The sequence below is a fragment of the Varroa jacobsoni genome, unplaced genomic scaffold (genome assembly GCF_002532875.2).
Source record: "Varroa jacobsoni isolate VJ856 unplaced genomic scaffold, vjacob_1.0 scaffold_867, whole genome shotgun sequence".
NCBI classification, from domain to species: domain Eukaryota; kingdom Metazoa; phylum Arthropoda; class Arachnida; order Mesostigmata; family Varroidae; genus Varroa; species Varroa jacobsoni.
In genome coordinates, this window is record NW_019213769.1 from 77,049 (window position 1) to 102,650 (window position 25,602).

Consider the following 25,602-nt stretch of genomic DNA (forward strand, 5'->3'; position numbering starts at 1 on the left):
ATACTTGTATCTACACAATACATGCAGTTCAATATAGACAAAAAGCCAGTGAACCATGGAGCATGGCAGGCAAATCATAAGAAATGAGATCATATTCTAAAATAGCTGCCTCTTACTGTGCTCTTATCTACGGACTCTGTTTTGACAACAGTAAGAAGTGAAAGCGAATTCTAATATATTTGTTATTAATATTACGACTAACATCCGAGAAGGAGCGTATTGCAGGAAACTTTCTGACACTATTCCAGTGTACAGTAGAGCCACATCTAAAAATGAAGATCCAACATCATCGATGAATGGAAAAACCCATTTCGAGAAATTCTGTATCTGTTCAGACCTTAGCGAAAATGTTAACAAGTCGTTTAGTGGACAAAGCAAGATACCCGCCTGATTGTCAATGGCATAGTACGTTAATTTATTTATTACACAATTAATTGAGCATGAAAGCTTTATGAGAACTTCTTAATGTCGCTTTTACTGCCGAGTCAGTCTCTTCAATGGCGGTATTAACCGGTGTTATGAAAATTCGTTTTTCGAAAAGGGATTCAGCAGTTCCGTAAAACTGCTGATAGCCATAGCACAGCAGTATGGCAGGCCGCTGTTCATGATGTTAGCTCTAGTGACGACACATTACCATCTGTAGATCGTGTGCCATACGATAGCAAACATGATGCATCAGCGTAATCGAGGCTATACGATGTAAGCAATGCAGAATCTGCATCCCGCCATTATGATCTGTTCAGTTATGTCTATATTCATTTTAAGCAGCATTGATCGATATGTATTAGTAGCAGCTATAATAACTAGAAATATGTGTCGTTTAACAGAAAAATACTGTATGATTAAAATGTTAGACCTATGTCCGGCACTGTAGTTGTGGCATTGCGTGTATTGGTTACGTCATGTATATCAGAAGAGACGCAACCCCAGAGACATATTTACGATACTTTATCATCCGTCGACAAAAATATAATAAATCCCTATTTTCGGCTCTGTTCATGCATTGCAAAAAAACAATTAAGAAGTTGAACTTTTTCGTCGACTAGCCTACTTCATAGAATAGCACTGGTATTTGAGAAGTTATATTCACCGAGAGCTATGGCATCACGCATACACAACTTATGTATGTGTTATAGGAACATAAAAAAACTTCTACGTTTAGCTTATGAGCGATGCCGTCGATTTGTTACCAAAATTACCCAGTAAAATGCGCGCAGTGGTGGTAAAAGCCGCTTCTAATGCTAGGTTGTGGACAAGAACATCTTCACATGCGCGAACAACTTGTTGCTAGTTATTCGAAATTGAGCATTTTCAAGCGTTGTTACCGTACACTCGGATCGATACCGATCGCCACCTAACATAAAGATGTCGAGCGTCATAAAGCGTGTGGGTGAGCAGCGGTACCATTCCAATACCATTTGTGGCCGTTGAAATACATATGCATAATCGACGGCTGTTCCGCCAAACCGTTTTTTACACAACCATCACACTCTAGGTAGGTGGAGCTGTAGTCGCTGTGTTACATGTTTTGCTAGCAGCCGACGCTTTTTAGCGGGTAGCGCAATTATGTCAAAGGGCGAACTTACGTAAGTCGCGTGAAGGCGTGAATCACTGAAAGGCGGACGTGATGAGTCCACATTCTCGTAGTCTATTTATGTACGTGTTTATGTGTGTTTGTAAAAAAAAAATAGGCGAATGTTTGTGTCTGCGTGATTACAATCGCTAATGCGTGCTGTTGTATAGCGGGGACTTACTTCATTTAAGTAGCTCGAGTTTATTGCTATTGCCTTTGATGCTGTAGTAAAAGGAAGTGCGGTTCGAGTCAGCGACTTCGACTCGTTGTTTTCACCACTGAAGTAAATAATTCGATTCACGGTGAAGGAAAGGAGGGGTGTGAGAAAGATTCTCAAATGGAAATAAGAGGAGTCCCACGCCTCCACTCGTTTCTCAAACTCATCGTCTTGTACGATTACCATGTTCATTTCTTTCGACTATAAATAATGCCGTTAACGACGCACACACCAGTGTGTCCATGCGTAAGGGATTGTCGAATAGCTGAACTGAATCAAGTGTACAAATAATTAATTCGCGCACGGGGGTTGGTCGACGGGGGTTCACCAACGCTGGCTTACTGTTGTCTAGCAGAAGTAACTGTCGAAATGATGATAGAAGCTGTGGTATCGTGTTAACAATGTTGGCCGTCGTGTTGGCAATGAACGAAAGAACCTACGTTACGTCTGTTACTTGTCTCTCTCAACTACTTATCATTTAATCGTCCGTTGGTTCATTCATGCGGAAAACATTAACATCGACGTTGCTTCAAATTTACGAAACAGTTTGGCGTAAGGTTTTTTCGCCTTTTTTTTTTTTATTGTTGAGGCGATTATCAATCGATATCGAAAATTCCTTTAGGTAGTTGGGACCTGATTGCCAAATAATCTTCAATATTACGTAGTAAGTGAATCTAACCAAGCATAAAAGTTTTCGAACGTGTGATTGCTTCTCTGTTGACGATTGTATTGAATGGACAGGAACGATAGTAGATGCTACGCGTTGCACTAAAAAAACGTCTAAAAACACGCTCTTTGACCTCTCTGGGTCTCAGTTTTTTGTCAGTTGGTCCAATGACCTGTAGTTTGTGTACTGTCGATATAGGCTTTCAGCAATAGTCGGGTTTCTCTACCATTAGCAGCCTTCTCTTGGTCCATAATTGAATCTTAAGAAAAGTCTTTTGTGTATAACGACGAAACGAAACAGCAATATTGTAAATGACATGCAGCATTTAACGCGTGTGATTAGCGAGCCAAGAACGCTAATAGATATTCCATAAACAATGACCGATCATTCATAATCATTCTACAATAGTACTATCAGGGAATTCCATGTTTCGTCTAAGGACTTTTTGCCCCTTTAGTAGTCAGTCCCTCGTCTCAAATGACTTGAACTGACTATATCGTAAATCGTACGTGCGCCAACAATAGACGTATCAAAAAAGCGGTAAAAAATGCTTATGGAAGGAACTTTTGCTTCGGTTTAACTATCGAGTTCATACATATCGTTGTTCAAGCAACAATTTTCAAGCTTCCTGCCAAAATTGGATGAGTAGTACGGGTCAGCCAAAGAGTAATTATTCGAAGTAACTGTATTTTCTTCATGCATCGTTTGTAATAGCGTGCGACTTTTCCACGAAAAGGTACCTTTGATTTTTCTTGCGACCACGTATCTTATTGTTATACGGTATATATATACATATGCCATGGATATATATATGAGCAACTGTTATACGGGAAAGACTCAGCTACTGCATAGCGGCTCAATGTTTTCGACGCACAGAATAAAGGAAGGCGTCGATCAAATTTCGACAATCGACAATTGAGATCTCATGAAATAAGCATGAAGAAACGTTCAGTGTAGTAAGGTCATTTGCACCGAATAAATAATATTGATAGAAAATTGCTCGTTGTGCATACGGCTTTTTTGACATCAAACCTCAACGGTTATATTCTCCTTTAGGTAATTTCTTTGCCACCTTATGAAGCCATGTGAATATTATGATCTTGGCAGTTACTTGTAGAATTCTTGAGCAATTTAATACTTTGTAAATGTTATTCCTGAACTTCTTCTATGTATGTTCGTGCGTTTGCGATCGGCAATAAGCCTGGTGCCTCCATTATGTAAATATTTGCCCAATAGGTAAGCGCTGCTTTTTGCTGTTATTGGTATGGATATTCCTAATATCGTGCAAAAATGTAATCTTTTTTTTCGGTAATAGTAGTAAATACAATGTTAACACTTTAATTTTTTATAAATTGTTCTTAATACGCTATTCAGACATGAGAGGATCTTAGAAGTGCCATTTTTGACGATTGCGTCCAACCAATATAATTATTATTCATCGCGATTACAACCTCACTTCAAGGGCGAAACTATCCAGTGGTCATGTACAAGATATTCCTCCCTTAATCCGCAATAAAATTTTTAAAAATAGCGATGTGTCAAGCGAGCGTGCTAGGTACAGAGTCGCTTAAGTGTTGTTCGCAACATCGTGCATAAAAAAATATAGCGGAATTAAATTTTGGGCTGATATCAGGTCACCCCCCCCCCCCCCCAAAAAAATACAAAAGCTCAAAACACGTAAAAGGTCCAAAAAGGTACAAGAAACCCCAAAAAAAGACTTACCGTCGGATTTTGTCTGGACAACCTGGTTGACAAAAGATGTTTCCCTTTTCAAGAAAGCCATTAATTTCTGTAAGAAAAAGTCCAGGCGTATCAGAAATGGTTTTTCGATCAGTTCTTTAAATCTAAATCCTTTTGAGGATCTTTCGTTGTCGATCTTTCATGGGAATTTCACGGAAGTTTTCAGAAGCCACACAAAAACTGGAAATAACGTAGACCGTCGATTTTAGGGGCAAAAAAAGGGAAGCTTTTAATCTTGGTGGAGATATAGCTGACCTTTGCTTAACTTTCGAAAATGGCGCCACAAATTTGTTGTTTCGTCATGGAAACACCTTTCTCTTGGTAGCAGGACTATCCAATAAACGTTTACCCGCTCCAAAACGCTACCGCCTGCTAAACTTTGCTCGAATTTGAATGCCTCATCTTGTAGTCTGAAGCCGCTGTATATGCTCTGCACTGTACTAGCGATGTGACAGGTGTGAGTGATCGATGAAAGATCGTATTCCTAGATGACAAGATGCTGAGATCGCCGTTATTGCGAAGCGGTGGCGACCGGCCGTTCGTTTGTTCGATCGGCCTGTTTACATATATGACTGTTGTATTTCCATTGACGCATTGAAGCGTAATAGCGCACAATGTGCAGACAATATGGCATTGCTACCAGCGGACGGACCCATTGGTAGCTGGTCATCCAATCCTCAAACTGCAACGGCTAGATCAAGCTATTATATTGGAAGTACTCAGTGCGTCAACGGCGTTGCCTTCTTTACGGTCATCGTTATTGAGCAAGCAAAAAACACGACAGGAAGAAGACGATAACCAGCCATAACATTATCACCCTATCTCGCTGTGGTCGTTCATGATGAGCAGTAGCGTTAGACTTCATTTTGCTTGAGTTTAGTCCACTTTTATTCACACATCATCCTTTCACTATATTCGGCATCGCTTTGCTTCTTTATTTTTTTCCTATAACATACAGACTGGCTGGCTCGCCAGCGTCGGCTTGGCCGTTCCGGTTCTTGCTGGCGCTGCTGCTTTCCCTATGAACGTCGCGCTTCGTTTCGTGGTGAACGACTTCACCATATGCACGCGCTGACGCCGTCGTTCACGACAGGAACGTCAATAGCAGCGACGACATAGACTAAACTCTGTTCGACCTCGCAGCGCAAAAGAAGGTTCTCGTAATGGTGTCTCAAAGGTTAGAAAACCCGTTGTTTTACGCGATGATAGCAGAAATCGATTTGCCTTGCGCCGTACCATCACGGCTAGATTTTTTTACTGAGATTCTCAGCGTACCTTGTACTATTATGAAACTGACACGGCTGTAATATGCATAACCGAGTAAACGAAAATCCCAAAACGTACGACGAAGAAAAAACGTGTGTTTATTTGATATGCCTTGTAAGCTAACATTTCACTGTTTTGTAATGGTGCATCATGTGTAGTAGTGATCGACAATTGACATCTGTACAAGCTGCTTCCAAGCCCCTGCCGCGGTAAGATGAGGTGGCAAGAAAATGTGCGATTCTAAATCCATAATATAAGAAATAGCTATCTTCTTGCCATCAAATAACGTTGCTAACGAAAAGACCATTTGAATTATGCCATTCAATTAAAAAAAAAAAATATACACAAGAGCAGCTCGACGTGATCGATATTCCATTTGTGAAGCGCAACTAGCTCCATTTTAAGGACATCATTGATGCATGGACTAGAAAAAGCTGGCTGATCTTTTACAGGCTTATACCGATTCGAGCAATGTCAAGGAGCACAATCATATTTAGTCTTGACTAGGTCGTAGAATGAAACAGCAAAGACTGTTGTTGTTTGTTATACAGGTGAAAAACATTCACAGCGATAACGTACTTGCTAACTTGTCTAACGTAACCGCCTAGGTGATCTCATAATACAAATCGTTTGTTTTTTGTTTGTTTCGGTCTCTGTTCGTCTTTGCCGTCGTTCATGGATACGTGTGTAAGTAAACAGGGACCATTCGTATGCATATTGTTAACTTGCTCATTCGTTCACTATACAGTTCCTTGAATAATCACGTGGTCAAAGTAACGAGCATAACTAAGAAATACGATAGCATCATTGGTACTGATCACGCTCTCTGAATTTTGGCCAAAAATTATCTATTTATCTATAAATCTCTCGCAGTACTCTAGTGCTATTAGACAGGGGTAACAAACGGGATCGCCCCCGCCATTGAGACGGTACTTAAGCGTGTTCAATGAGTGAATTCTCTGAGATGAAGACGCGCGATATCTGTCATGATTACCGGATCCGTAACTATCGTTGTTTGATCGTGCTTGGACTGACGGCTGTGCTTTCAGTGGTAGCAGCTTTTTGCTGGATCTTCTCGATTCTTTGTAACGGTAACAATGGCCGTCGTCTCTTGTCGTAATCTGATGATAAGGCAGACGCGCTGAATCGTGCACAATCAAGTTCATAACAAACAACATTGTCTATGAAGACCGTATGAATTGCAGTAACACAAGAACAGTAACTGCATTTCCTTTTAAAGCTACTGATGCTGGTGCTTTTGTCAGACGACGAAAAATAAACAGTCCGGCGACAAAATTCATGATGCAGTAGAAAAATGTAAATTTGTAGCCAGCCTTATTGCAGTTATTGTGCTTGGTACATTTTAGGAGATGATGAGAAAGATAAGGGCCGATAGTTTTATAGATGCATGATACATGAAGAAATATCTGTTGTCCAGTAAGTTTTCAAAACACTTTTCTCTCTATATTCTCATTGAAGGGCATCCACCGTTCGTCGCGTATGAACATACTGAACAACTAGAAAATCATAAGAAATTAGTCCTTGTTCTCAATAGGACTGTACACAATAAACTATCGACCACGTTGTGATCCAACTTCTCTTCGAATAGTCAAAATCAGTGCTATAATTATCAGTCACGAAAATTACTCAAGTTTAACTTGAATTAAGGTAAGTACGGCTTGTTATTATTGTTACTGGTAACGTTTTTCTTTAGTTGCAACAATACACAAACGTAAAATGTGGTTTAAATTTTATCCCGTTAGTTATTCTTGGTTTTTAAAGTCGATCAAGGTACAGATTTCGTGGCCCAGTCCAAGTATCGCTCTTACTAACAGCGATCGTCATCTTGAGCAAAATGATTTGGCCTAGAGCAGAATTGCGAAGATCTTAAATATGGAAATTAAGTCTATCTAACGTCATATCTGTTGTTCATACATATTTCGAGTTTGGCCTGGTTTATGTCATGTGTTTAGTTATGGCACTGCCAATCAGCCAAAATCGATTGATATGACGATAGCCTGAACAAAAGAACCTAAGTAAAAAGACAGAACAATTAAGGCACATTATGTTTCTGTGCTATTTAGCTGATTCACAAAACTAATTTCCAATGATGACGGAATATTGAGACGATTGCAGGGTTCTACGCCACGCTACGGCAGATATTTTTCTTGAAATGAAATTTTCTCAATAGTTTACCAAACATTCCCAAGCCAACTTCGGGTGAATAACATATCATGTTTATGGAAGAGGAGTTTTGAAAAATGGCGCCATTTGTTCAAACTTTCTATAAGCAGAAAAGGCAAAATGCGAAGGAGAACCGCGCGTAGCATGAGTAAATTGCTGGGATTAATTTTTTTTTATCATACTTTCTGACTGGATAATATTCTGTAAGTTTCGTGTTTTTTAATGTACAAAATCTTTTTATCTACATAAAATAACAATTTGTATGTACATATTACGCCGCTAGTTCTGTCTCAAGGAGACTAAATCATATTTTTTCTGACCGCCTTAATTATAACTGATGACTTTATTCGCACGTTTTATTTGCACTAATTGATATTCTGTTCTGTACACTACAAAATCATATAAACCTAGATGACCCTAACATGCGTCGATGGTTATTCGAGTCCGGATGGCGGACAATTTGTAAAAGGTAGGTATTAATTACCCGCTGCAAACAGGCCGTCATTTTAGGATGCAAGCAAGTTGAGTATTCTTGACCACTGACTTAATGCCAGCCAGTTTCAAGGAGTGTCTAAGGACAAGAAATTTTAATTCGACACGATTGGGGAGCGGGCGTCATTATCCAAGAGCATGGGGTCACTAGCGTGAAAGGGTTACCATATCTGGCAGTTAAACGTCACGGGTGAAATTATACAAGACTGACGTAGCAATTGAAATGGCAGCTGGATAATCGTTTAGCAAAGCAAGACGAAACAACGTTGCAGGTTACTAGGTTTTTAACTGAGATGCGTTGTGTTGCTTGTTTTCCAAAGTTCAAATAACAACTTATTAGTTAAACGCCATTAATCTTGAGGGTGTAGTGGCCGACCGGAAACTCCATAGAGGAACCTGAAACCTCATTGAACTTTTTAGTAACCTACCTTCATAACAACGTTCTTACAACTTTCCAATCTTCAGTTACTTATAGTCTACTAGTGTCCATTATCTAGCTGCGAGATTATTTTATATCTGGGCCTCAAAGCTACTTAACTGAAACCTTTAGAATTTCGATTTTGAAAATAGTGATCTGTCATTGTCATAATCGCTTTTTTTTTCATAAGTCGTCTATGCTCATGTGTAGAAACGCAGCAACGTCATATGTATGCCCGGTTGTGTACGATGGTCTAACTGATAAATCGTTATCAGACGAGTACAGAGTGTTTGTCTATGTCTCTCATTACTATGCTGGATAGCAGATGTAGAAGTTCAGATTGTCGTTATTGTATCGGCCACTAGATAGAAGAATATAGATATTATGCTGCAAAAACAACTTATTGGTCCCACTTTCCCATAGGCTGTTTAATGCTAAGACCGAAACAATGCTTTTGTTGCATTCGTATGAGCTGACTAAACAGAATGGAAGTACCGGAAATAGGAAAAGGTGGTAATCGATGGGGATCTTTTGCATTGGACGCTTTTTTTTGAGGTGCATTGGCATTCAGTCGTCTGGGTTTCCCACGGCAACTGTTGACTAGAATATTTTTTGTTTCCTTGTTATTGCTTGTCGTAGAAAATGCAATCCAACTGCGTTCGAAGTAAGCCAATAGGCCAATATATATAAAGAAAAACGTTAATCTAATATTTGAAAATAGCATTGCTTCATGAAAGTGCGATATTTTGTGACAGACAGGTTTTTGTTGCTTTCGAAATATGTTATTGTCAGCCAGCGCACAAATGGGTATTATTACTAGTCGGGTTTTTGGAAAGCGAATTGCCCTGAGCCAAGCAGAATGAAAAAAGCCCGACCGGCGTACGAGAATGAAGTTATAACAGCCCGCTTTTCAGCGAAACTACAAACCTCCTTAAAGAATCCAGAAAGAACATTTCGAACTTAACAATGAGCTTTATAGAAGCTCGCTATTGACTTTTTTGCGGGAATTTTTTAAAATGAAGATCAAAAAAAAGCCATGTAAAGACGGTCGCTTCTCTTTGATTTGTACTTTAGTTAGTGACTTGTAATGAAAACTAGTTCTTATATATATATATACACGTATAGATACAAGGTGAGTGAGGTGGAGCTATATGGACCACTGGAGTATATGTGTCGACGCTGATTTTGCAGAAAAACTGATAGAACTGAGTAATACTAGAGTATAACTCAACTTCATAGAAATGCATATACATCTGAAACGGAGGCATCGTATTTTTGCATTAATTGCCACCAAGACGCTACAGGGGTTTTTACAGGTTTTTTTTCTTAAAAAAAGAAAACAAAGTTTAAGTGACTTTATTAGTAGAACGCACTACTGGAGAGCAGTGTGTATATTGCTGCTTCCCGAACAAAATGAACTTGTATATATCTGAGCCATTCAAAGCTCTATACTGACTTATAGCGGACGAATCATGCTATTTAATCTACTTAACTTGCTAATAAATGATTATAGAGAGATTAAGATAGCAGCTATATTTTCGACTATTTCTAAACCGAAACGCGTTTTCCCTTCAGCTTTGTCGAACGACTGATTTGCTGGTACGAAATAATTAGTGACCCGTATAACTGCACGAGCTACATAAGTATCTTCAATTGATATTTTCAATTATGAAGGTATCTATTTGGGAGGACTTTGAGGAAGTTCATTCGTTAACGTTTCTTCATATGTCGATCTATATACTAATGCGTTCAAAATGATCGAGTAAAGTTCAGCGCCAGTGCCTCCACTGCCTTCTGATTCCGTCTCTGCTATGGCTTACTTCTGTGTTCACTGACTTTTACTTTCTGGTCAAATCCAATCGTCCTTGAATTGCATATATACATCTATACGTGTGTGGATACATTCATCTCTATTTAAATTTATTTCATATTATTCATTTATTCTGTAAGCATCGTAGATATCACAATCAATACTGCCTGTGTATCGTAATGCTAGCAGCTGCACCCACGACCCAATCACGTCCCTCACTTCTTGTACGAGAAGCACTATCCTTTTTATACTAAGAACCAATTGCACTGACCAAAAGCCAACGGCTGAATGTCCTGTTTTGCACTCCGTTGTTGCAGTGTTGCACATTGATTGTTTGCATTTTTTATTTAAATTTTTGTCGAATCGGCGCGACAGAAGAGCGGTAATTATACTAATCCATTAGCAAGCAGTAAAACAGCATTTGTAATATATTTTGTAACTGGTAATATATAATTATATGGCCGCCATTGTCGGCCCGAGCCATCTTAATTAATGTCAGATCAAAAGTTAATTAACCAACACCGTCAGTGACAATGCTGATGAGATTTAACGAACGTTGTTGGGCCAGTAGAAGCACTATCATCTTCTTAACTGGGACGCAATTTTCTTCCGTTTACCCCCAAAAACTGTACAAGCTCAAATGTTAAAGATAAAGCATGCAAAGGGCCTGTCAAGTAAAATAGACTTTTAAGCTTTCTATCAAGAGTTGAATGCTAATGCGAGCTGACGTTCAAAAGCATCTTCGATAAACACTGTGATAAACTAAGTAAATACAAATGTTTGTTGCCTTGTTATACTTCATTCATAAAAAATGGTAATCATCGTTGTTTTTAGCTTCAGTTCTTATCCTAACTATGGAAATCCTAAATAATAACGCTTATGCATCAGCTATGCACGCTGTTTATACAACCCTTGTTCATAGGAACACTCTCCAGCAAAACAGAGCGCTATCCATTATCGGTTATATTTACGACAATACTTTGTAGTCCAGTAATCATGAATTTAATTGGCTATTCTTCATCTATGTGACAGTTAATTGAATCGACCACTATTGCCAAAATTAGGCCGTCGACTCCTGAGTTTATCGCAGGCCGTAACGACCAGTATTTTTCGCAGCTGCCTAATTAGTGCAGGAGACTAGCCTAGATAGCTTCTACGGTTTCATTTGTTAATAAAAAGCCTAAGAAACAAGTTTTTCTCTTTTTTTTTTTTGTAACAGATGATTTCCCACTTGAAGCTTATTAGCAGCGGGAGCTGTATGTAATATATAGTAAATATTCCCCCGCATATTAGATAAAAGCAATCTCTCGTAAAATAAACCGTTGTGCGCATGTAAGGTACCTAAAAACGCTTTTTCTCTCTTCTTTTTTACAGTTTGGCCTAGTTTGATCCTATTATTGACCGTTGCAGTGATAGCTCGTAGCTGAGAGTCTCGTTGCCCACCCACGTTGAATCCATATTTCGAAAGGCTCATTTCCTGATATTCCTACCAGGGAAATTCTTAGGCCAAATGGACTAACTGTTTTTTCCCTTTTAGCTAGTTTTCGACTTTCGTTTGATATACAAATTGTATATCCCATTTCAATGTGTCCAGCATCTTGAAACTTCGTTGCAATCATCCTATCTTGGCATAAATCAATTTTCTGTTTAAGGTTCTCGTCCCTAGGTCAACCTTATTGTTTTCTACCTGTAAAACTGGCGTTTTTGGTTTGGAAGTTGTCTTGCATATGTTCTAAGTATGCGTTTCTGACTACTCTGGGCACATGAATAGACGTCCATGTGACTAGTATCGAAGAGCATTACTAATATATACTTACTATTTATTATGCTTTTGCAATGCGAGTTTAGGATTTGTTGGGATGTTGATCGACTTCTTCTAGATGCCTGTATATAGTGGGGTCAAATCTGACGACCATGCCATTATCCTGGGGCTGACTGGTGATCGTTCGATAATAGTTTGCAAAAGTTCCGTTAAACTTAAACAATTTACTCATAATACTCTATCTAGGCTGAATACGATTAACGTAGCATCATCCCTGTGTTCCTATCGATGACTTGTTTCTTTTTTACGGTAAGAGCGATGGAAATAGCTTTTTTCGTCTATGAATCGATTAGACAGCATCTCTGTTCGTGCCGGCGGTTGTAATAGGCCCTATAATTAACGGATAGAGAGATTGCGCTGCTGATAACATGGCGGACTGTTGTTATTGTTCCGGCCTGTGTAACTTGAAATATTAGCACAACATCATAGAGCAGTATTACTCGCTGCAAAAAAAAACTAAGCGGTATTCGTCTCACTGTCACCATTGTTACCTGCTCCTCGTTGTTATTATTGCAGGTGCTTAGCTAGAAAAAAAAAAAAAAAAAAAGACGATGCGTGCTATTTCGTTATGGATTAGGCTTCCCGTTTTGCCCTTGCCAGTCAGAGTTTAGTTACAACAATACCTTTCACTGATCCATGATATTATCTGGATCTAGCATCAACTTTGCCAACATTGGAGCTTCTGTGTCTCTATTTAGCCCTCTTATATGTAGGCAAAACTGATTGCTTAAAATTTGCTTGTGCTTAGATGACAGGGAAAGAAACGATCCATTAATGAATTGGATAAAGCAGAAAAAATATCAGACATCTTTATTGCATACTAACGATTGCAGAAGTATGAAAAGCAGACGATTTTGAAACAGAAATAATGAATAATCGTTTCAATGACTTGTGTCCGTTAATGGCTAATCAGAGCTTTACTACTCTGGAAGGTTTTGAGCGCAATATCCATTACCGCCAGGACGATGTTTTTGAATATGATTAAGGTTTTCATTCGCGACCGGGGACGGGGAGAATCTCTGTACGATAGGCTATTGATCTAACTACAATACGGCCTAAGCTAGCATAACTGTCCGCTTCATAGCTATGCAGGTGTTGCTGTAAATATGAAGACTGTAGTTCTGATTGACAACCTGAATATAATGTCTAGACGTAGAGCCTCAAGAATAGTCAAGCTTGTCCACTGCAGGTCAAGTCCAGCTGAGCCTGCCGCTACACCGCGTGACTGAATAAACCTTGTGGTGACGCATCAATATAACTGTTACTCGAATTGCAAGAACCGTCGCGGTCTAATTGTTTCACGGTCGTTTCTGTCACTTTTACTGCTTCATTGTCCAATAACAGGAAGTTACATTTGTAGCCGTGAGATCGCATTGCCTTATTTAGAGCTTTGACAAGTTTATTTGTTTAGTATCATAGTATCGTGCCGATACCACTTTGCTTTCAACAGACATCTGCCGTCTGTCTGTGGATGATGATTCCCAATGTTGTGCGCTGATTAGAGTATTGATCCTGTCATCGACTTTTTTTTTTTCTAAATCACCATTCGTTCAGTTCCTGTGAACCGTGCAATATCCTGCGTTTAATATATTCCATCTAGTTTGCTATATATATCTACTATATTTCTATTATTATAGCTCAAAAAGATCAGATCAATCCCGCTGGGACGTTGCAGCACTCAATCAACCCACATATCGATCTGTTTACCGATCTTATTATCTGCGACGACGTGCACGTGTACCATATGCACGCTGTGTGCATATAAGTGCTTGGATCCATTGCACAGACCGTTAAGTACAACATTTTGGAAATCGAGGTATTAGTATCGTAGTAACGATATCGATAAAAATGATAGACTACAATGCATACGAAATTTGAATAATCGTTATCTCATCATTATGTCGTACTTATAGTGATTTGATTATGCTGATTAATATGTCACGACGATGCTGGCTGAATACTTGTTGCTCCCCTAGCTGTTGTTGGCGGACTGTTATGCTGTTGCTGCTAATGACTTCGAGCGGGGGGGCGTGTTTGGGTAGGCAGTGGTATCAAAAATAGCAAGCAGCGCCGCCGTGGCATTACACCCATTTAGCTATTCGACGGCCATCGGGTCGACAGTCGCTGCAATAACGGGTTCTGAATGAGCTGCGATCACAAGCGACGGGGTCGCTTATTGGCCACGAGTCGTCGGCGTAAGGAAGAAAAGAAGCAAACGACTTGCGTCGATGATGACGACGCTCGCAGGCACACAGGGTTTTGTACACATGCGGTGGCCTCCCTTCTCCCGCACATACAAGCGAAGCAAAGATCAGTCACAATACTTCACTGTTACAACCACTAGCGCCACGATCGAACTCAATAGCAACGATACACCTAATAATAATAATAATATTTGTAATCATCGTTTCCAAGCAAGGCGGCAATAGCGTCGGTAGTAGTATTCATAGAGCGCATGAGTATCACCATTACTGTCGTCGTCATGATAAATACCAAATATTAAAATTCGCCAGCAGCAGGACCAATAAGAACGATGAAAGACGGCTTTGTGCGTGTGCATAGGTACATGCATCATATACATGCCTATAGTTTCATATGCGACTACTTGTCCATGGTCGCCGTCTATTGGCAGGGTCAGTAAACTACAACACTGATACCTCTTGATAACAAGAGTAAGGGCGCCAGTGCGGCTGGGGCGGCGGCAGCAGCAGAACAACAACAACTTCGCTTGCGAAAATAGTATGAAGCTCTGCATGTACATACGTATACCGTAATACAAAACATAATAAGGTATTCCAAGAGCCTCGTCGGGAAATATTTGCGCCGAACACAGTCATAAAACAGCATCATCATGAGGTGAACCTCCCGCCTCCCCCGCGCCCACAGTACACGCGCGCGTGCATATACATATACACACACATACCCACACCCATAGATACACAGGAAGTTTTATGTAAATAGCCGAAAAATCACCCGCCATACGTAAACTGGTTACTTACATATGAACGAATGGATTATTCTCTATGATCGTACTGAGACTTCAGAGTAACCTTACATGGTCAGCGCATATGTTGACGTTTGTTTACGACCTCAAACTAACTGAAAGGATGACGAATTTCACGTAAGTATATAAATATAACCAAATGTTAGGGGATGAGGGCAAGAACAGAGACTGCTAGAAAAACAGATATTTGAAGGTATAGGTTAGCACAGACGTTGGACGAGCCTCAGTCAGGGTCCAAGTACCGCACGACAGTTTCCAGAGCGATTTTTCCCGATGAAATTCGCCAAATAGCAGCGCTTCCGCCTTTCCCATTTTTTTCGCTTCGTTCCATGTTTCGTCCGAGTCCAAGCTTCAAACCCTTCATTCAAACTTTCCCTTGTTAGTTACATGTCGTAGCATGCATTGTTCGTACTTAATGTGAACGCCAACTACGCATTCCTATGCCTAGCAACTTTGTTTCTTTTCGTGTATTTATATCTGTGTATGTGTGCGTATGCATTCATGTTTTACGAGCTTTGCGTTTTTGTGCTTGCTGGCCCTTCCCTATGCTTTCTTCGTCCTCGTCGTTCTTTTGCTTCATTTTGCCTATTGAGGGCTTTGCTGGTTGGCGACTTATTGGCGCTTACGGTTTGAGGCATAACGCTAGCGTAACGCTCGTTGACGCCCACGTGATGACTTTCTCTCCGTTTTTCTTCAAGTTGGGGAGTGCGCGTAAGCGCGTGTGGATACACACACCGATATAGCCAGCACAACCCTGAATGCAAACAGACCGACGCCGACAGACCCACTCACGCACGGTCGCCCTGCCTTCCATTCGTTCATTCATTCACACACATTAGTTCGCATATTCGTTGGTCCATCTATACATCCATTCATAGTCACTCAATGGTCCATCTAACGCTTTTCCTACATCATTGATGATCCATTTATCGTCAGTGTCTATTTACTGCCATTTATTGTTACGGAAGAGTGAAACTACGAAATGAGAGACCCTGCAGAGACGGCAGTCTTTGCGGTAACTATCGCTATCATCGACGCCGACAACAGCAATAGCAGCAACAACAGCAACAAACTGTTGTTGCTTTCGCAAGAACAAAACGAGCTGCGACTGGCGCTATTTTGCGAGCGATCGGTGAGAGATGTTTGCTTAACAGCCAACGGTGTACTTTATTATTAGTATCATTAGCATTTAAATCATGGTGCAATACATTTAGTATGTCGAATAATGCAACACGCAAGGAAAGCCGAAAATTGAGACAACATATGTTATGTTGCAAATTGACAGACAGGGCATTCACACAAGCAAGCGCTGCTTTTTTTTTCTTTTTTCTATTAGATTAATATGGCCGGTACGATTCCTTGGTGAACTGCAGAAGCAGAGTAATGGAGTACTGTGTACGCTGACGGCGTTGTGATGCAACCCATAGTTATGATCCGTCGTCAAAGAAACTGACGCGTACCTATCGACGATACAACCGTTGATTTACGTTGAGTAATTTATAAGACTGAAATATACTTTTGATAGCTTATAAGATTAACGGTATCATCCATCGATGCACTTCACTGCACCCCCAAGCTACCCAGATCGTTCGATTGAGCGTTAATAAACACCGACTAATCAATGCTTACTTTCTTCAGTGATGCAACACTATTGATGTTGTTGAGCTGTTGTCAGTTCCTTTTGAGTGAGGGGGCTTCCTCACCCCGCCCGATTGTCCTGAGCCGTTATCATTGGTACTATGAATTTCCATTCAGTAGCAAAAGCAATTTTGTTCAGGCGTGGATACGGCAGCCGGCTCCTCTTTCCTCATATCGAAAACCCTCATTTGAGTCTTTTTGCTGTTATAGTTATAGTGTCGATAGCCTCGTGCTGATCGTCAGCGTCATCACTTTTGTGATACTGTCCCCATAGGCCTTCTATCAACAATCAATAACGACAACAACGATTGTAATAGTAACGACGCCAATGGAGCCAATATGATGTGAATGTTGTGCGCCTGTTGATCTGGCTGACTGCACGTTTATATATTACAATGTGTTTTCAACTGTTATTGGTCGATGACGATAATTTCATTAGTTTTATTACGACAATGACGACGACGACGACGACGACCCAATTTCGTTTATAGTAAAAATTTTTTTTCGTTTTTTACTCGTACTTCAGTAATGCTTTACTTGTATCTGCAATGCTACAAACCAGTTTTTGTCGTAGCCAATCAAAAATGGTTCCGGTAGCAATTGATGAAGTGTAGTTGCTCGTCGAGTGTTTCTGTGGTCAATACCGTCAGTACTGTCAAAGTCAAAAAGAGGCTCGTAGGCTGACGCATTTCATTGAAAATTAACGGCCGTTTAATTAAGCCAACATGATCGGTATGGGCCGTTCGCTCTGTTTGTAACTCGTTATGGCTGTGTTATCTATTCAGTTTATAATAAGCGCAATTACTCAGCTCTACGCTATCCGCTCGATCGCACAATTTCATGTTAGTATTTTGAGCTCCGTCGCCCAATCTAAACGTTTAGCGAGAAGACTGCTTCAAGTTATATCCATTGTTGTCTGATTGAGAGTTAACAAAAGGTTACTGTATTCGACGTGAGAGAAATTACTATAGAGGAGTGATTGCTTGTTTTATCGCTTTGTAAAAAAACCTCCTCTGCGGGCCCATCAAGTTGAGCGCTTTTATATTTATGCGAAGACGCACGTACGCTAATATATCGTGCTGTCCGTATCGTATAGTCGCGCGTACTGCCACTATTACGTCCACAGCGGCAGGCTTCTCTTTGGTTATAGTTATCGTTGTCGTCCACGTTCGCCGCTGCTGTTGTTGTCGCTTGATAATTTAATTGTTCGTAAAAATAGGTGAGAAGTTAAAGATAGCGTTTGCGCTACCTTCTATTTAGATTCACTTCGGCAGCTGGCCTGACACTGATTGACTGACTGACTGACTGACTGAATATAAAAAATAGAAACGAGAGAGGGAAAAGTGGGATGGGTCTAGACTAGCGGCGCCTAACGCCGTTGACGTCGTCGCCGTTACCGCTAGCGTCTGTGTCTTGGCGTTCGTTTGTAGTGGTGTCGCTACTGTCGACGGGTTGTAGCTTTACCGGTAGTTGTAGTACTGGCAGCAGTGACATATTTGGTTGCTTGGTCATAACGACGATTTTGGGTCATAGCTTAAGCAGCGGCAATAGAAGGAACTGTTTTCGTCTCCATCATCAGCATTAAGAGCGTCATTATTATCATAGCTAATGCGGCTACAGCGACGACCGTCTCCTCTTCCTTGGTTTCTGAATCTACGGTAATTCTTCTGTCCTCGCTGTCACTGCTGCTGATGCAGCCGACAGATGCCCACGTTTTGCTAGAACAGGAAAAGCATGGGATAAAAGAGAACGGCGAACGCGAGCGGATAGGCGGCTAGCGATACCAGCCGCAATAGCAGCAGTAGCTGTGCGACGACGTGACGACAACGTAAACCGTCTCCCGAGCTGCGGTGCTGGTGCCGCGGATACTGATGCTTATAATGATGATGCTGATGATATTGGCGCTGAAGTCCTCCCCACACCCTCCGATTCCCCAATTCCTTTAAAGCCTCTACTGGTACCAACGTTGACACCAATCATCGCGTTTTTCTGCTGCAACTGACAGACGACAGAGTGCCTCCCTCTCCACCCAAAGGAGCGTAGAAATACGGAGATGCCGCCACCGCTGGTCGCCCGTCGACGATGATGACAACAACCAGCCAGGGGAACGAGAAGGACGAAAAAGAAAACGACGATCACGGAAAACACGAAGCGCACTGTCAATCCGCGAGACGAATACAAGCGTCAAATGGCAACTCTGACAAGATTTGATAATTTATGTCAAAATAGATTGGGTGGTGAATCGACGCGAGAGACTTCCGACGATAGAGACGTCGTGGGAAACTTGTGTAAGAACGGCAAGAAAAAATCTATGATCACTGACAACTTTCTAAAGGAGTATCGGGAACTGTCTTGGAATATAGACCTACATAATATTGTGTTAATCTCTACAGTGGGAAATAATACACGGATATATTTATTACGTTTACTTTAAAAATAGAAAAAAAGATTAGCAACAATTTACTTCAGGGGTCAAGAAAAATTCGCATGCCTTACAGGTCACTTACGTCTCGCATCGGACTACCTTCATATATCTGAATGTAGTATCCTTGAAGTTTAATAATGTGTATCTACCAACTTAGCAAAAACTGGTAGCTTATCACCAGCTACTTCATTATTATTACTATTATTATTATGCATTGATCAAAAATATCAGTAGTATTAACGTAGTATTGCCGCTGCTGACGATGTTGTTGTTGTTGACCGAACAACGGTGCGCGATGGGCACAATGACTAACGCTTGAAAAATATGTAATAACAAGAAATAGAAACAAATCAACTAACCTAGAAATAGCCGCGGCGAAGGGCGCCGACAGGGGCAATCACGACAACAGAAGCACTGCCTAAAATACAGTTAAAAACAGACAGACGGTAGCTACAAACGGAGAGAAGATGTGTGCAGTTATAAATGCGTAAAGAAAGAGCTAAGCCATGTTATTCTAGCAAAGATACAGGACAGCGACTATGTGACAAACTAACTCATTGGAGCGCAATGGGGCGAACACATGCCCACATTGTTGGTGGAGGGGTCGGATGATGAAGCAACTAAAGCAAACAGATGAACGCACGGACCAGGACCATCAGGTTTGCCCAGATGTCCAATTGACATACTTCGCTATCTTGCCACTAGGTGGCGCCTCATCATCAAAAATTAGCGCCAACAGGCGTGGAAGTTACAGCAAGCGCAATAGGACCAGCGAACCAAACAATAATGTTATTTGTGTGCAATAAAAGCGATCCCAATAAATGTGTACATAAGTATTCATGTATAAATTATGTATGTATCGAAAATAAGAGAATATATATATATATATGTATATGGAGGGAATGTATGTTTCAGGGAATTAATGCCAGTTCGAGCAATTCTAAAATAGGGAATGGCTAATTTAACGAGATGTGCGAACCAGCTAATATTATCGGCAACTCAATTGCTTCGCGTTTATCCTATATCAGTCTCGTATCGTCTCTCTTTATCCCTCTGCTTTCACGATGCATTGTCGTCGACACCGGCGTCGTCGCGGCTTTCGATGGTTATCTTCTCGCCGTCGCCATCGTGTTCTATCGGCGATTCCGAGATTTTGTCTCGACGCTACGCATTTCTCCGCGATAGATAAAGCTTTGGTCGTTACAAATAGCGGTCACTTACCGTTTTTACGGCGAAAGCCAACCGGCTGAATATGTTAAAGGTTCACAGCAAGCTTGACGACGCTAGTCCACTATAGCATGGTGTACCTTCATTGCTGGGAACGAAAAGTTTTGTTTTAGGAAACACACAGTTTAAATGATTATTGCACTTGATTAAGGTAGACGGTACCTTGGAGATATGCTAGTACTGTTTTTGTGTGTCATGCAATGCTGTGGTTTGTGTGATGTGTATAATAACAACACCAGAAAAAGTAACGCGGCTTGCTTCGAAAACTCCTTGCCGCTAACGCACATTCGAATCCGACGCATATATTAAGTGTTTTTTTTTTTTTTTTTATGTTGATTAGAACGCGGGAGATAGGAAGACACTTCGGTTATCCGCAACAAGCGTTTCTGTTATGGCTATTAATTCATCGAAAAGGTATTGCAATAGAGGCGTCTAGTAACAGTTGTATGCAGGCCGTTGCGACCGGGCCAATTTAAAGTCAATCATTCTCCCCTTTGCCAAACTGATATTTATGGCGTTTGATGTCACTGTTACCAGGCGGCAGATTCCGTTCGTCAGTTAGTTTGTAGCCGAGTGAATTGTCGTGTGTTTACTCTTAACGCTACTGATTTACAAATTGTTAGTTGGATAAAGTGTTGCCAATTAGTTAACACCCAAACAGTTTTTTCGCCATGACTATTATCTCTCTGTATATCAGTAAACGTTTGCATAGTAGGATCCCGAACGGTGCCGCCATAAGCTTCAGGTGCATCTCGGAGAGCTTCAAGTAGAACTAAGTGAGGTCTTCAACCGGTGCGCTAGCGAATCAATCGTTCATCTCATACACTTACTCAGTCACTGACACAAGCAAATAGAGTAACTGTACCAAGCTGTCATCCATACAAACTTGAGTAAACAAAAGAAGTTATTAGTACATATTATAAATAAATGCAATGATAACTATCGTTTTGAAACTTTCAAAGTTCTTTTTTGCATTACCGAATGCGTCAACTAATCTACTTCACCGTTAGAAAATGCCTACGCTGCTTTTTTTAGTCGCCTGTTGGCCACTACATCGCTCGTTATATGCGATTTAAATCCTAGCAATTCTTATTATTTCTATAATTTTTTTTTCTACTTACCGTTGATGGTAGTTGGTCGGTGCAATTTTTGTCGTTGGCTATTGGCGATACTTGAATGTTAGCGTTCGGCCGCCGGTATCACCTTGTACTATATGATAGACAGAATGGTGATTTGTAGGCGTTGTTCTGACGAATGTTCGGAGTTGACCTTGCACGCATATAGAAAGATCAGAAAGCATACCTGTCTAATAATTATATTTTCTGTTGTATTCTGACCGAATTAAATGTAGAAAGCAAAAAGTTTGGCACTGAAACATCATAGCTGATCTGCAATGTGGCCATTGTTAGGATATCGGCATAGATCATCATATGTTATCGTAACGCTTATTTGCTTATGGCAAAAACACAAAGGAAAATGAAGTCCGTAGTTTATCTTCCACCGTCTATGCGAATGGTCGGACTCAAGACTCGTATGGTAATGTACTGAGCTCAAATCAATGCAAACAGTTAATTTTCTAAAGCCACTTTCTAAGTAGGTAAGGCACAACTAGTCCTAAATGTAAGGAATTAAACTAGGCATTGTGACTAATTTTGTGGTCGTCTTTTTTCTCGTGTTTGTTTGTGTTGCCGATCCTAGACGTTACCGATATGTCTGGCGAACGTAGGGGTCTGTCGGCTCTACAATACTGGTGTCAAAAGGCAACTCAGGGCTATCCGGGGGTGCGAGTGTCTGACATGAGTTCAAGCTGGAGAGATGGTCTGGCATTCTGCGCACTCATTCATCATTATCGGCCCGACCTGATGTAAGTATTCCTTACAATAATATAAGTACAACTTAAGATTCATTGTGAGATATCTTCATTGAATATAGTGTTGAATATAATACGAACTAGACTACTGCTTATTTTCCAAGATGCAGCACTGATGGTAAGTCGGCATATATATATGCCCCTGATATAGCTTGCCACCAAATGAAATCCATTTCGAAACTTAATCTATATCATATTCCGGTTGATAAATGTTAAATAATGCACTTTGTTTCATATGTGCCGGCAAGGTAGTTCCTGACGGTGTTGTTTATTAAAGTAAATGGATTTAACTTGAAGTCCGAAGCACTCATTGAGAAATTAAAAAAAACATTTTTCTAATATATGGTACCTATATATTGAAGCAGCAGGCGCGAGTATTGCAATACTGGTACGTCGAGATTCGTTCTAGTCTTACCCTCGTTACATAGGAAAAACGTGCTTACGGTAAATTAAGAGTCCTATAAACATAATTCGAAGCCTCAAAAAGCCCAAAAGGTGCGAGGGGCTCAAAAAAGTGCATCTGGAAGACCCTCCAGAAGAGGAAATATAGATAATAAAGATTAAGAAAGGAAAGAAGAAATTATAGGAAAGATAACCTATAATTTTTGTCGTACGGAACAGCTCTTTGTGCTCTTATGATACACTCTGAAGCGCACTCACTGAAATTTCTCCTGAGAGTCTTGCGCTTTACTACATTTAGACAATTCGTCAGGAGTCATACAATTAGTGGAAACGGCAGGAACCGCTAATTCTATATGTCTATTATCACGGTGCAGGTTTGTCCAGGATAAAGACATCGAACAAAAGTTGATTTCTTTCCGGCGTTGTCAAGATGAAGTTTCTGCCTCAATCACAATGGGTTTGTGGTTTGGGTCTAAAGAAAATAAATTTTCTATTAGGGGCAAAAATAACTCGTGATCCCATGCCCGCTACAACAGATCCCCACAAATAGTGGTAGTTCTCAGCTAATACAGATTGGACCTTTCAACACGTGGTGCTGCGGTCTCGAGCCGTAGCCAGAAACTCAATGCCCTTGCTGTGCATAAAGTAGAATTAGCAATTATTTCACAGGTTGCGAAAAACGTTTATGTGAGAAGAGGCAATTTTTTCAACTACAGTATAAAATAGTTTTCCAGTTACGATAAATGCCGTCCTTATAACAAGATTACTTTTGTTCTTAACTGTGAAGCGATCTTCTTTCTGATGCGTCCCTAGTGACTTCAACATATTTTGCTCACTTACGTGTCCCGTTGTATTACGGCAGAAGCGTCGGCTGTGGTCGACTACTCAACTCAGTCTATTAGCTGCTATGTATTTTTGCTAGCAAGTAACAATTGTTCGGATGGGTTTCCTTTTACGCTGTTTAAGAATACAACGTTCTACACGACGGGCGTAAAGGCTGAAGCTAAGAGCTTCATCTTATACCATCTGGTATCTCGTAAATGCGTGCACGCAAGCAAAAATCGATGCACGCACAAACGGGCGACGGATGGCTAGCATGGTGACCGCGGTGCTCTATATTCGAGCGTCAGAAAATGCAGCTATAACCGTGGCAGCTGGATGGTATCTAGATGTTGTCAACCAATATCATGAGCTTAAATTTCCAGAACTTTCATCTGTAATCTAGTCAGTCGTTGCAACTAGCACCCGATGAAGGGAACGACGGTGAGTCCTCCTATACAGCTTCGGTTTTCCGTCCGTGTGACAAAATAATTATAGGTCAACATTTTCTAGGGTCCGAGCCTCCTGCAATCGGGTTCACAACAGCAAACGACTATCTGTCCGTTTGAGTAATTGCGGGGATTTGACTGTATTTCCAGTTCGTAGCATTTCAAGCGTTCAATAATATGTAAGGGTAGAGTTTGCAGTGAAGTAATACAACGCAGCATCACAAGTGGTTCTTTTGAAAAGTGACCCAGCTTGCTAATGGCAATGTGCGTGATGTTGTCGAACATTTCCGTCTGCGTGCTACTACCACATTTGATTACCATATTACGCATGGCCCATGCCTTAGACAGGGTAAATAAAGTAAATATTATACTTACGGTGTTGAAAATAATAATTATTCTTAGCAGAATGGTAGGGGTAGCAAGCGGTTGCGCTAACAGTATTTTAGAGCTTTTGTATAGCTATATTGCATTTGCTTACCAGAGTTTACTCGCGATCGGCATAAGCCGCTGGCGGGAGCGGTCAAAGCAATCGTAGCAGTGGTGATCGGTCCTGCGTTAGTATTGGCACCGTTGTTCGGTTGATGACTTCTGCTCGAAACGTCGTAGGGTGCGGCGCAGAGCTCAGCGCATGATCGTCGCCGATAAAGAAGCTGACATACGAGAGGACCTACGTACAGATGCATGCTTTACTTGTATTGACAAACAAGTGATTTGGTCAACAGCAGACACAGTCACTACTGTAACAGCAGCTACGAGCAATTCACTAGAGCCTGCAATAACTAGGGCAAGGCTTCGGGTCCATCTTCCCCCCTGCCAATTCCATGTTTCTATTGTCCGGCCCTCATAGATGAACTGAGATCTTTATCGAAGAAAACGATTGCTCGTAACGTTTTTCTTTCATTTTCAGCCCGCTCGAGCTGTTGTTGTTGTTGTTGTTGTTGTTTCGATTGTCGCTGTTGCCGTTTGTTGTAGTCCTGGTATTGGCGATATACGTATGTACTAGAACGATGCATGATGGCAACGGTGGTAACAGAAGCGATCCGGCTGCCGATCGCATCGCTGCTATACTTTCCTTACGATAGATGCATGCGGTGACAGAACAGCTGCCGGCGTTGCTACTATTTGACCCACAACAACGTGGGACGCGAATTCGTGTATAAACTGCACCTGTAAGAAATGACCCGTTTCTAAACCCGACTAAGGCACCTTAGCAGTTTGCATGTGCTAACATTTACATATCCAACATAAAATAGCAATTATTTAAGTTAGAACTATTCAGTTTAAGAATACAGATTTCATAGACAGATAATCACTGCTATAATATAATGCTAAAGTAGCGACTATCTATAGCATTATGGGTTACACGTATGTTTCGTGAAGGAACCTAGTTCAAAATAGCGTTTTCCTGTTTCCACCATCTAAAGAATTAACTTACCAACCGTTGTTTTGCTAACAAACATCCATCGGACAGTGTTTTGACTCACTCTTATATTCAACGTTGATACACAAACGGTGTAGGGCTTTTTTTTACTGGAGTAACTCGCTTCAAGTGAGCCACTGCTGGCCTGGGCTTCGGAAT

The 25,602-nt window shown here is 40.8% G+C and overlaps 1 protein-coding gene and 1 long non-coding RNA gene across 10 annotated transcripts in view; one reads left to right on the forward strand and one right to left on the reverse strand.

The window, feature by feature from the left end:
- Window positions 1–6,061, reverse strand: part of LOC111264499 (uncharacterized) — a 20,483-nt gene extending 14,422 nt beyond the window's left edge. The window contains exon 1 of the long non-coding RNA XR_015312711.1: window positions 4,180–6,061. This is a non-coding gene — a long non-coding RNA (uncharacterized LOC111264499). The remainder of the gene's footprint in view (window positions 1–4,179) is intronic.
- Window positions 1–25,602, forward strand: part of LOC111264495 (uncharacterized) — an 89,887-nt gene that overhangs the window by 37,064 nt on the left and 27,221 nt on the right. For 2 of the 9 annotated variants that reach the window (XM_022840462.2, XM_022840466.2), the window contains one exon: window positions 22,182–22,347. In XM_022840462.2, coding sequence (XP_022696197.1) covers window positions 22,182–22,347 — 166 coding nt within the window. Of the gene's footprint in view, window positions 1–20,404; window positions 20,898–22,181; window positions 22,348–25,602 lie in introns of those variants that run through there. The other 7 variants (XM_022840465.2, XM_022840467.2, XM_022840468.2 and 4 more) reach the window with 7 other exon arrangements.